Raw genomic sequence first — 10,972 nt, 5'->3', positions numbered from 1 at the left:
TTTTAACTGGAATATTGTGGAATGTAAACACATTAGATGGAAAATGCCCCTCTCAAAATATTAAATTCTGCCTGTGCATGTTCATGCAAGGAATTTCGGTAGCTTGGTTTGATGCCCTGAAACTTGGCAAACATTGACCTCATTGAAGATGAGGTCAATTCATGTATTAAAACCTGAAAGGTTCAAGATGGAATTTATCCATGGGTGAAAGCATCATAATGCTCAAAGACACAGGTTTTGCATGAAGAATTGGTGAAAATCCCTCATAGCAGCTTATTATGAGGCTAAAATGCAAAACAATAGCGGCTAATTTGGACGAATTCACTTATTTTGCAGTCATAAATGGGAATATTCTGTTTCATGCTACACATGAAAACATCTTATTCTGAATATTTACATTACCAGAATATGGTCCTTAATCGGAATATGATGTGCATGGAAACGTAGTCATTGACTTTATTTCCAATTCTCCAACTAGATGGCCCAAAGAACACGTCTGCATCAATCACTCCTTCTGGCGACATAGTGGAGGGGGATTCAGTGACTCTGACCTGCAGCAGTGATGCCAACCCACCAGTGCACAACTACACGTGGTACAAGATCAACAGAGTTAACACTTCATTAGGATCAGAGCAGAATCTCAGCTTTACTAACATCAGCTCTGGGGACATGGGGCAATACTATTGTGAAGTGGCAAACACAGTTGCTTCCAGTTACTCTGCAGTGCTACATGTGAATGTTAACTGTGAGTACTGCTGAATTACTTATCCTTGAATAATCATCGAATATATTCACACCAAAATACATTTTAATCAAAACATGTGTCCTAATCCACCAAAATGTGTATGCTTTTTTCTTAACTAGATTCCCCCAGGAACACATCAGTGATGGTTAGTTTGTCTGGAGAGGGTTTAGTGACTCTCACCTGCAACACTGACTCCAATCCCCCAGTGCACACATACTCCTGGTACAGGAAGAATAGTAGTGGCTCTGTTCTTACGGCCACAGGGAATAGCAGCAGCTTTACTGGTGTCTCAGATGGTGACATTTACTATTGTGTAGCACACAGTGAATATGGCTCTCATAACTCCTTTGAAATTGAAGTGACTTCCGCAGGTAATATTTTCACATTGTTGTAATACATTTACCATTTCTACAACATCTAGGTCATGTTTTTTCTTATAATGTTTTAGTAACGGCTATTTCTTTGTAATTTGGACTGTTTTTAATCTCATTGTAAAGAAATGCACGTACAGTATGTGTTTATATGCATGTGTGTGTGTGTGTGTGTGTGGGGGGGGGGGGGGGGGGGGGGGTGCGTGTGTGTGTCCATGCATATGTCAGGACTAATGGACTGATGTTTCTTGCTTTGCAGCCATAATTCAGCAGACAAGTGTGCCAACAGGGCTGTTTGCAGCTTTGGGAATCATACCAGCTGTAGCTGTAATAGTGGTGCTTGTGTTTGTGTGCAGGTGGGTGTGTAAGTGTTGGATTTGTTGTTTTAAATATACCCAATTTGTGCACTAACCCCTTTTAAATTAGTGTATTTTTGTTTTTCTAAAGAAGAGGGAAAGGTATATCCACCACCGAGAACACAAGTACAATGGTAGACGATAAACAGGTGTGTATATTGATTAATGTCACTCCACCAGCGTATGCTGTTATGCATTCATACTGTAGTCCACTGATAACATTACATCTGTCTTTATTGCTGTGTCTGTAAACCCCTAGCCGGAAGACCCCAGTCCTGTGTATGAACACGTTTCTGCAGTGCTGTTGACATCTGACCATGAAGACAGAGTGGACTCACAAGGAGATCAAGAGGTCTCAGGAGGAGACAGAGTGGACTCAGGAGGAGACAGAGTGGTCTTAGGAGAAGATCAAGTGGACTCAGGAGGAGATCAAGAGGACTTAGGAGGAGATCAAGAGGACTTAGGAGGAGACAGAGTGGACTCAGGAGGAGATCCAGTGGATTTAGGAGGAAATCAAGATGACTCAGGAGGAGTCCAGTACGCCAATATCCAGTTTAAGGCCAAAAACAAGGAGACGGCTCAAGATTCTCCAGCTGTGCAGCCGCAAGAGAAGAAGGAAGAGGAAGAGGATGTTACGTATGCCTCGGTGAAGTTCCGTTCTCCCTCCCGTGAAGTCATCCAGTGAGTAAATGAGCATGGAGGTTAATATTCAGTTTTTCATCATGACCTCACCAGGCTGTTCACTGTGTAGTTATGTGCTCCAGCCACTGCCTGGTGTTACCAAATGTGTGTCACCAAAATACAGCAGGTAGTTCGCTATAGCTTTGGTGAATGATGGCTGTGCTGGTGTTGGTGATTTTAATGCTAGTCTTTTGGCTGTTACCTGATTAAGATTACCTGGGGGGGGGGGGGGGGTGTTACTTGGTAAGCCACTAAGCTACTTTCTCTCTTTATGCCACAACCCTCATCATTGTTGATGGACTCATAATTTGCCAGTTAGTGAGCTAGATAACTAATGAAAAATCTCTATCATAAAACATATGATTTCAGAGATGAGGATTAAACTGCAATCTACAGCAATGTCAACAAATCCAGTAGCTGAACACAAAGGACTAAAGCGTGTCTGACCCCAACAGGCTTGTAGTAGCATCCTAAGATTTCAAGATAAATGACATTTTCTTGCTGTATCCAAAATCCCCTTTTGCATTATTATTATTATTATTATTATTATTATTATTATTATTATTATTATTATTATTATTATTTACCCGTATTAAGCCATTAGTCTTGAGTTTGAGGCTTAAGAACATGGTTTTCAACGTTTTAATTTTCATTCATTTTACCTTGTGCCTGCGTTGTATTTCACAAACGTGCTGTGCTTCTTGTTGGATATATATTGTTCAACTGTCATACACAAAATACATTAATTCCTGATGAAGTCAGTATTACATAAGTTGCTATTTCATGGAGATGACTTGAAGTGACACAAACAAAACAATGCAACATTTTTGTAGATTCACTTATATATTGTATGATGATGACGTTGCTTGTGTGTGTGTGTGTGTGTGTGTGTGTGTGTGTGTGTGTGTGTTTTGTTTGTTTGTTTGTTTTTTCCATTATTTCGGTGTCCCGCAAATTAATATTGCATCATACAAGTGTAGAAGAGATTTACTTAAATGTACACAATAAACACAATATTTACATATATTGTCTGATTGTTTTTTGTGTATTTATTTGCCCACAAAACGTATTTGAAATGCATGCACAAAATATATATTTTGCAACTTATTATTATATATTATTTGCTGCCTACCCCTAAACAAAGTCTCTGGACTTTCTTCCAAAAAGGCTCTCCACTACCACTCGCGCACACACACATAAATAAAAAAAGCAGTAGTAGATTTCACTACCAGCTTACACAAGGACATATTCATTTGTATGATCTCTGAACAAATTGGTGAAAAACCATCTCACTGGGTTATGTCTAGTAAGCAGTATGCTGATGCTCATTAGCATCAATCTATCACAAAGGTCTTCCATGTTTGCCATTGATTTTTGTGGTGACCATTTACATTCAAAACTGTAAGCATAAAACTACATTCTTACAACTGAACATGTTTCATAGCACAACCTGTCAAATGTTACATTGCATAGTGTAATAAACCCATCATTAAAAAAGTCCACAAATAAAACCTGCAGTAACATCTCCCCCTGTTGACCAGACTGAAGGCTATGATATGGTCCCACGGACGTGGCACTGGTGAGCGCGTGACGAGAATTGCGTCATTTTTACGGCATGCGTCTAGTTTTTGAGTCGACCGAGAGTTAAGACCGCGCGTCACTTTGACGCGTAGACTACGCATGTGTGAAACGGAACTGCTGTAAACACTCCCCTCCAGTAGGTGGAGCACATAGAAGAACACTTAAAACCAAAGATTCTAGAGTGCTCCGCTCTAGAATCTTTGCTTAAAACCTAGAAACAAACCTAGACAGAAGAAGACTTGTTTGGTTACCATAACGACGATGGAGCAGAGTGCCTGTCCTCTAGGATAAACATTCTGTTCATCTCCTCCACTGCAACACAGTTTGAAGTGTTTTAAAATGCCCTGTTCACTGTGGTTAGAGCTGTGAGCCATGTTCTCTTCACCAAGAGCTACAATAAATAGAGGAAGTGCACTGACAGCACCAGCTCAGCTCCAATTAATAAGTACACCATGTCCTCACAGGCTTTACAGCAAAACATTTAGACATAAAGGACACAAACACATTTAGACATTAAGGGCACAAATAAATAATTTGGGAAACATCTGTAAAAAAACTGTAATACTGTATCTGTAAAAAAAAAAAAAAAAAAAAAAAAAAAAATATATATATATATATATATATTTACCTTGAGTGTCAACCCTCAACATTTGCATTTGTGGAGTTTTGGGAAAAGGAAGAACATTGAGAAGCCCCTGGCTGCAGCTTGCAGATCGGGGCTGGGCTCAATGTGGGGCGGAGCGCAACGTTGAGCTCAGCCCACCTTCAGCACGTCTTTCCAAGTAGGCCTGGCTGCAGCTTGCAGATCGGGGCTGGGCTCAATGTGAGGCGGAGCGCAACGTTGAGCTCAGCCCAAAATCAGCTCGTCATTCCCCGTCCTCTCTGTGTCCGTCTATTTATCCGGACTCTGAGTTCAATTTTTCTCAAGGAACAATGATTCACTATAAAAGTGTATCCTCCTTGAACTACTTAATCATGTCCCTTAACCCCCTAGTCTTCTAGAATCTGTACACCATCGGCGTTTCTTGGGTAATCTAAGTAGGCTATAAAGATCATTACATCCAGTCTGCATAAACATAGGCCTATGGCAATAACATTATCAATACATTTTATCTCTAGCCTATCGGTATTTTCTTTAATAGTTTAGTAGCCTGTGCGAGTCCCAAAGGGAACATGCAACAATAATATAATATAATAACATAATATTGGCCTCTATATAGCCTAGCCTATTGTTTATGTGCATGTTTTTAATTAACAGCGGCATTTGTTACAACCTTGACGCAGCCATAAAAAAGTGCGGTACAGTTGTAACAGTATAGGGTCATGAATGTAAGTTCTAAAATCGTGAATCCTGCTGGCTTAAACAAAGAGCTTTTGTTTTCATATAAAATCAACAAAAAAGTCTAAATGTAGGCCTATGACTGTTAAAGCTAATTTATTGCATTAGCCATTGCAAACCATATGTCACAGTGTTATGATAGCCTTTATTTTGGTCCACTTGATAAAACCAGTAAATATAGTTTATAAACTGCTTATTTCGTACATGTCTGAAACATTTGGTCCAACAGTGATATTTCAAGTTGATCTGTTAACTTTAATTGGGTGTGATCGCGGCACAAAAATCAAAATCCATAACTTGCAATCAGAAGTGTTGCGCGAAAAAATCAGTTCATTTTGCCATGGAGACGGGTTACAATTGACCCGCACAGGTCATGTTTTTATTTTCATTTAATTGCATTTGCTATGACTATATAAATGGCACTCATGTTAACTTGAAACAGAGGGTCTGAAGATATGAATGACATGTGATTGAAGTCCACACGCTCAAATTTCACGAAGCAAACTTAAACAAACAGTTGCAGTTTAAAAAAAAAAAAAATCGTGATGCTTGAATTTTGCACTTTTTTATCTCTGGTCGTATTAAGTAGACCATTCATGTTTGGATGGCTGTAAGAATTACATGCTATGATCTTTTCGTAGCTACACCATATCTTGAGAATAAAACATTGTTACATTTGTACAGCTGTTACAATTGTAGGCTACCAGCTCCCTTACGCATTATAGACCCTACCCAGTAGGCCCTACTGTTAGCCTAACAAGTGTCTAACCTCCGTGTTTTTTTCTCTTGAAGTTGAGAAAATGCTTTTATAGATTTAAGCATTCTTCTTAGAGATTATGTTGAGAAATATAACTTGTAGGAAACCAGGTAGGCCCTACGGACATGGTCAGCGTGAGAAGACGGAGAAGCCCCTGGCTGCAGCTTGCAGATCGGGGCTGGGCTCAATGTGGGGCGGAGCGCAACGTTGAGCTCAGCCCACCTTCAGCACGTCTTCTCACGCTGACCATGTCCGTAGGGCCTACCTGGTACTTGGGAACATTTGATGCAGTATAGCCAAAACTGCTAATTAGTGCAAAATTGCTGCTGTCCCACTAGCACTCAGCAATGCTAACCACATTTGATAGTGTCGTATGAAATGATAGAGACATTGATGAGGATCACGATGGGGAAACCTCAAAAGCTAGGCCTTCAGTAACTAGATGTACCGCAGAGCGGTACAAAATATGACCGCCGCCCAGTCCAGCACATTTTTTCCACAAAAAGAAATCACGCTGAAAGGCCTATATGATTCTAACTGTCTCACTAAATTGCATTACCCACACTCAATTCTCACTGGTATCTGCTAGACAACAAGTACCAAAACATGATTAGTTCATAGATTTTCACATGTAAAATTCATTTTATACAACCCCACCTCCAGCTTGCCTGTTCATAATTCTGAGAAATTCTTGATTGTTTGTGTTATGTTTATGTTATGTGTGTGGGTGTGTGTGTGTGTGAGTGTGTGTGTGTGCGTGCTTGTGTGTGTGCCTGCGTATGTGTCTATGCATGGAAGCGTACATATGTCTACTGTGTGAGTATGTGTCATACGTATGATTACTGTGTGTGTGTGTGTGTGTATCTGTTTGTGCACATGTGTGCAAATGAAATGGGTTAACATGACCCCTGGAGGCAAATATACGGAAAAAAATGGTCATCCTAGGCCCTACAGTTCTCAAGATATTCACAGAGAACTGTGTCTGGCCTACCCTCCTTTCGGGGGGTCCAGTCCAGCGGGGGGGCTACAGATCAAAACGAAAAATGACGGTTCCATGCTATCCATGTGGGGGTACATGCCCACCAAGTTTTGTGTACCCCGGTCTTTCAGTGTCCCGGGAATCCTTGTTGGTGTACGTCACTAAATGTACACATAAATTATTTTATTGTAAGGCCCCCCATGAACGAAAGTACACAAAACTTGGCATGCATTCGGAGGGTGTCATAATGATCCTACACTTTCAATTTCGTGCAGTTTTGACCATGTCAGCCAGAGATTTTGTGATGAAAACACCTAATTTTTTGCTTTTTAATTTTTAACTAGGTGGCGCTATACATGAAATAAGTGGTAATGGGATGGGTTGACATGGCCCCTTGAGATCAATATACAAAAAAAAGTTGGACCTCCTAGGCCCTACGGTTCTCGAGATATTCACAGAAAACTGTCTCCGGCCACCTACAGGCCAGTTGGTGTATAGTAACATAAATTAATTTATTGTGTGGCCCCCCATGAACGGAATTCCATGAAACTTGGCGTGCATTCAGAGGGTGTCATAATGATCCTACACTTCCAATTTCGTGCAGTTTTGACTAAGTTAGGTCACAGATACCTGCGATTACAACACCTCATTTTTACTTTTTTGTGTTTAACTAGGTGGCGCTATACATGAAATGAGTGGTTATGGAATGGGTTGACATGGCCCCTTGAGATCAACATGCAAAAAAAAAATGGTCCTCCTAAACCCTACGGTTTTCGAGATATTCCCAGAAAACTGTGTCTGCCCTACCCTCCTTTCGGGGGGTCCAGTCCAGCGGGGGGGCTACAGATCAAAACGAAAAACGATGGTTCCATGCTATCCATGTGGGGTTACATGCCCACCAAGTTTCGTGTACCCCGGTCTTTCAGTGTCCCGGGACTCATTGACGGAAATTTGGGCATGCGAAAAAGAAAAAAAAAAAAATAATAAAAAAATCTGACTAAACCTATATGACAGCCGCTTCGCTGCGCGGCGGTCATAATAAAGGAAATAGATCTGATGATGACTATTGCATTTTTATTCGTATGTAAACTTACGCAATAGACAACTTCATATTGGGCCACCGTTCAAGTAGTGGGCTGGTGGTTGACTGAGGAGGACCTGTGAGAAGGCTTGATGAGAGGGGAGGAGTGCTGGAGCAAAAGAGTCTTGAGTTCCTCAGTCAGCAGCATCTTTAGCTCCTACCACACAGCTTTAGCTGGGCGACTCTCATGAGTGTCATTTGGGGGTGAAACAGTGCAGTTGATTAGTGTGTATGAGTATTAGTTTGTTCCTCAGTGTGTATGATGTGCTGATGTTCTATGTGATTTATTCTGCAAAATTTGGTATAATGAATAATAAATACAGTAAGTGACATTGAATTGGACATTTACAGTAAGTTCACTGACTTGCAATGTAGTTGAATTGCAGTGAGTTGTACCCTGCTCTTATCTTAGGAAAGAGTGCAGTATTGCCAAGTCAACAGATGAGAATTCAGTGGAAGGGAACCATTACAGCATGTGAGCTCAATGACTAGAAACTCCTTTGAGTTGGGAGTTGTTCTCTGTTCTTGGAAATAAAGACTGTTGTGTTCTGAGAAAGACTGTAAGTGCTCTGGGTTGCTAATTTTACTTTTTTTTTTGGCACTGCTCTCTCTAAACGAAAACACGGTCCCAGCATAGCACTTCATGACCCCGGCCAGAGACTTGCTAAACACTCTTTCCACTCACCTCTTGTTAAGGCAAATGTGTACATGAACTCATGAAATGGGGAAGCACACACACACACAGCACAGGTCTGTCTCCAACAAATAAGAAGAAAAAAGTCTCAAACACAGGTCACTATTTACAAGTACTGTGTATGAAAATGTGAAAAGGCAATTTCATCCAATAGCATCCAAATCCTGATTATTATGACCGCCGCGCAGCGAAGCGGCGGTCATATAGGTTTAGTCAGATTTTTTTTTTTTTTTTTTTTTTTCTTTTTCGCATGTCCAAATTTCTGTCAATGATTCCCGGGACACTGAAAGACCGGGGTAGACGAAACTTGGTGGGCATGTAACCCCATATGGATAGCATGGAACCATCGTTTTTCGTTTTGATCTGTAGCCCCCCCGCTGGACTGGACCCCCCGAAAGGAGGGTAGGGCAGACACAGTTTTCTGTGAATATCTCGAGAACCGTAAGGTTTAGGAGGACCATTTTTTTTTGTATGTTGATCTCAAGGGGCCATGTCAACCCATTCCATAACCACTCATTTCATGTATAGCGCCACCTAGTTAAACACAAAAAAGTAAAAATGAGGTGTTGTAATCGCAGGTATCTGTGACCTAACATAGTCAAAACTGCACGAAATTGGAAGTGTAGGATCATTATGACACCCTCTGAATGCACGCCAAGTTTCGTGGAATTCCGTTCATGGGGGGCCACACAATAAATTAATTTATGTTACTATACACCAACTGGCCTGTAGGTGGCCGGAGACAGTTTTCTGTGAATATCTCGAGAACCGTAGGGCCTAGGAGGTCCACCTTTTTTTTGTATGTTGATCTCAAGGGGCCATGTCAACCCATCCCATTACCACTTATTTCATGTATAGCGCCACCTAGTTAAAAATTAAAAAGCAAACAATTAGGTGTTTTCATCACAATATCTCTGGCTGACATGGTCAAAACTGCACGAAATTGAAAGTGTAGGATCATTATGACACCCTCCGAATGCATGCCAAGTTTTGTGTACTTTCGTTCATGGGGGGCCTTACAATAAAACAATTTATGTGTACATTTAGTGACGTACACCAACAAGGATTCCCGGGACACTGAAAGACCGGGGTACACAAAACTTGGTGGGCATGTACCCCCACATGGATAGCATGGAACTGTCATTTTTCGTTTTGATCTGTAGCCCGAAAGGAGGGTAGGCCAGACACAGTTCTCTGTGAATATCTTGAGAACTGTAGGGCCTAGGATGACCATTTTTTCCGTATATTTGCCTCCAGGGGTCATGTTAACCCAGTTCATGTGCACACATGTGCACAAACAGATACACACACACACACACATTCACAGTAATCATGACACATACTCACACAGTAGACATATGTACGCTTCCATGCACAGGCACATACGCAGGCACGCACACACACACACACACACACACACACACCCACACACATACCATAAACATAACACAAACAATCAAGAATTTCTCATAATTATGAACAGGCAAGATGGAGGTGGGGTTGTATAAAATGAATTTTACATGTGAAATCTATGAACTAATCATGTTTTGGTACTTGTTGTCTAGCAGATACCAGTGAGAATTGAGTGTGGATAATGCAATTTAGTGAGACAGTTAGAATCATATAGGCCTTTCAGCGTGATTTCTTTTTGTGGAAAAAATGTGCTGGACTGGGCGGCGGTCATATTTTGTAGTACATCTAGTTATTACTCAACTTTGACCTGAAGAAAGTGACAATATGAATAATACATTTGCAAGAGGGCAGAGAAAAACATCATCACCGCATGTCGGTACAAAACTGTTATTTCACCACACAAGCTGTGAGAAGAGTGTTACAGTAACAGTAATCAAGGCGAGAGATAACCAATGTCAGTACCAAGAGCTGGGTGGCGTGTTGGTTACTGCCTGATTCATTTTATATTGAATAGTGCGAAGCGGTACGACCAGGCGACAGAGGCAACATGGGAAGAGAATGTTAGCTGGTCGTCACGACTCCCAAGTTTCTTGTGATCTTGGTAGGAGCAAGAGATTATGATGCTGTGATGTATGGTTTGTTTGGCTGGGAGGTCCAGCAGTAAGATCATAGAGAGGTGTTTCAGAACTCATTTGAAATAGAAAAAGTGCTGTCACATTATCAGCAACGTTGAACACATTTGATGGTGGAGTACAAAATTACACAATTGTCTGCTGAGCATCATGTTTTTGACAGTTTCTGGCCCTGTTGTTAAATAAATAAAAACTGTATGAATCCAGTGTTTGTACAGGCAGTCATTTACCTCTGTCTCCCAAGGTCGAGGTTTCTGAGGTTCCTGTATAGTCCAAGGACTGGATTTTGTACTGTTTCTTCACAATTTCAATCTCATAAGCATCCTGCTCATGTTGCACAGCA

At 41.0% G+C, this 10,972-nt stretch overlaps 1 protein-coding gene across 2 annotated transcripts in view; it reads left to right on the top strand.

The window, feature by feature from the left end:
- LOC143130830 (Fc receptor-like protein 5) overlaps positions 1-3,132 on the top strand; it is a 9,104-nt gene extending 5,972 nt beyond the window's left edge. For both annotated transcript variants that reach the window (XM_076290064.1, XM_076290056.1), the window contains 6 exons: positions 479-745; positions 865-1,116; positions 1,376-1,472; positions 1,564-1,621; positions 1,732-2,153; positions 2,523-3,132. In XM_076290064.1, the coding sequence (XP_076146179.1) occupies positions 479-745; positions 865-1,116; positions 1,376-1,472; positions 1,564-1,621; positions 1,732-2,153; positions 2,523-2,535 (1,109 nt within the window). In that variant the 3' untranslated portion in view covers positions 2,536-3,132. The remainder of the gene's footprint in view (positions 1-478; positions 746-864; positions 1,117-1,375; positions 1,473-1,563; positions 1,622-1,731; positions 2,154-2,522) is intronic.
- The last annotated feature ends 7,840 nt before the right edge of the window (positions 3,133-10,972 follow it).

This window comes from Alosa pseudoharengus, unplaced genomic scaffold (genome assembly GCF_046254945.1).
Source record: "Alosa pseudoharengus isolate Yale_2024_CS ecotype anadromous, Long Island Sound unplaced genomic scaffold, YU_APseudo_1.1 YU_APseudo_1.1_scf_1, whole genome shotgun sequence".
NCBI lineage: Eukaryota > Metazoa > Chordata > Actinopteri > Clupeiformes > Clupeidae > Alosa > Alosa pseudoharengus.
The sequence above is the reverse complement of the archived record's forward strand: the minus strand, read 5'-3'. Positions and strand labels throughout refer to the sequence as shown.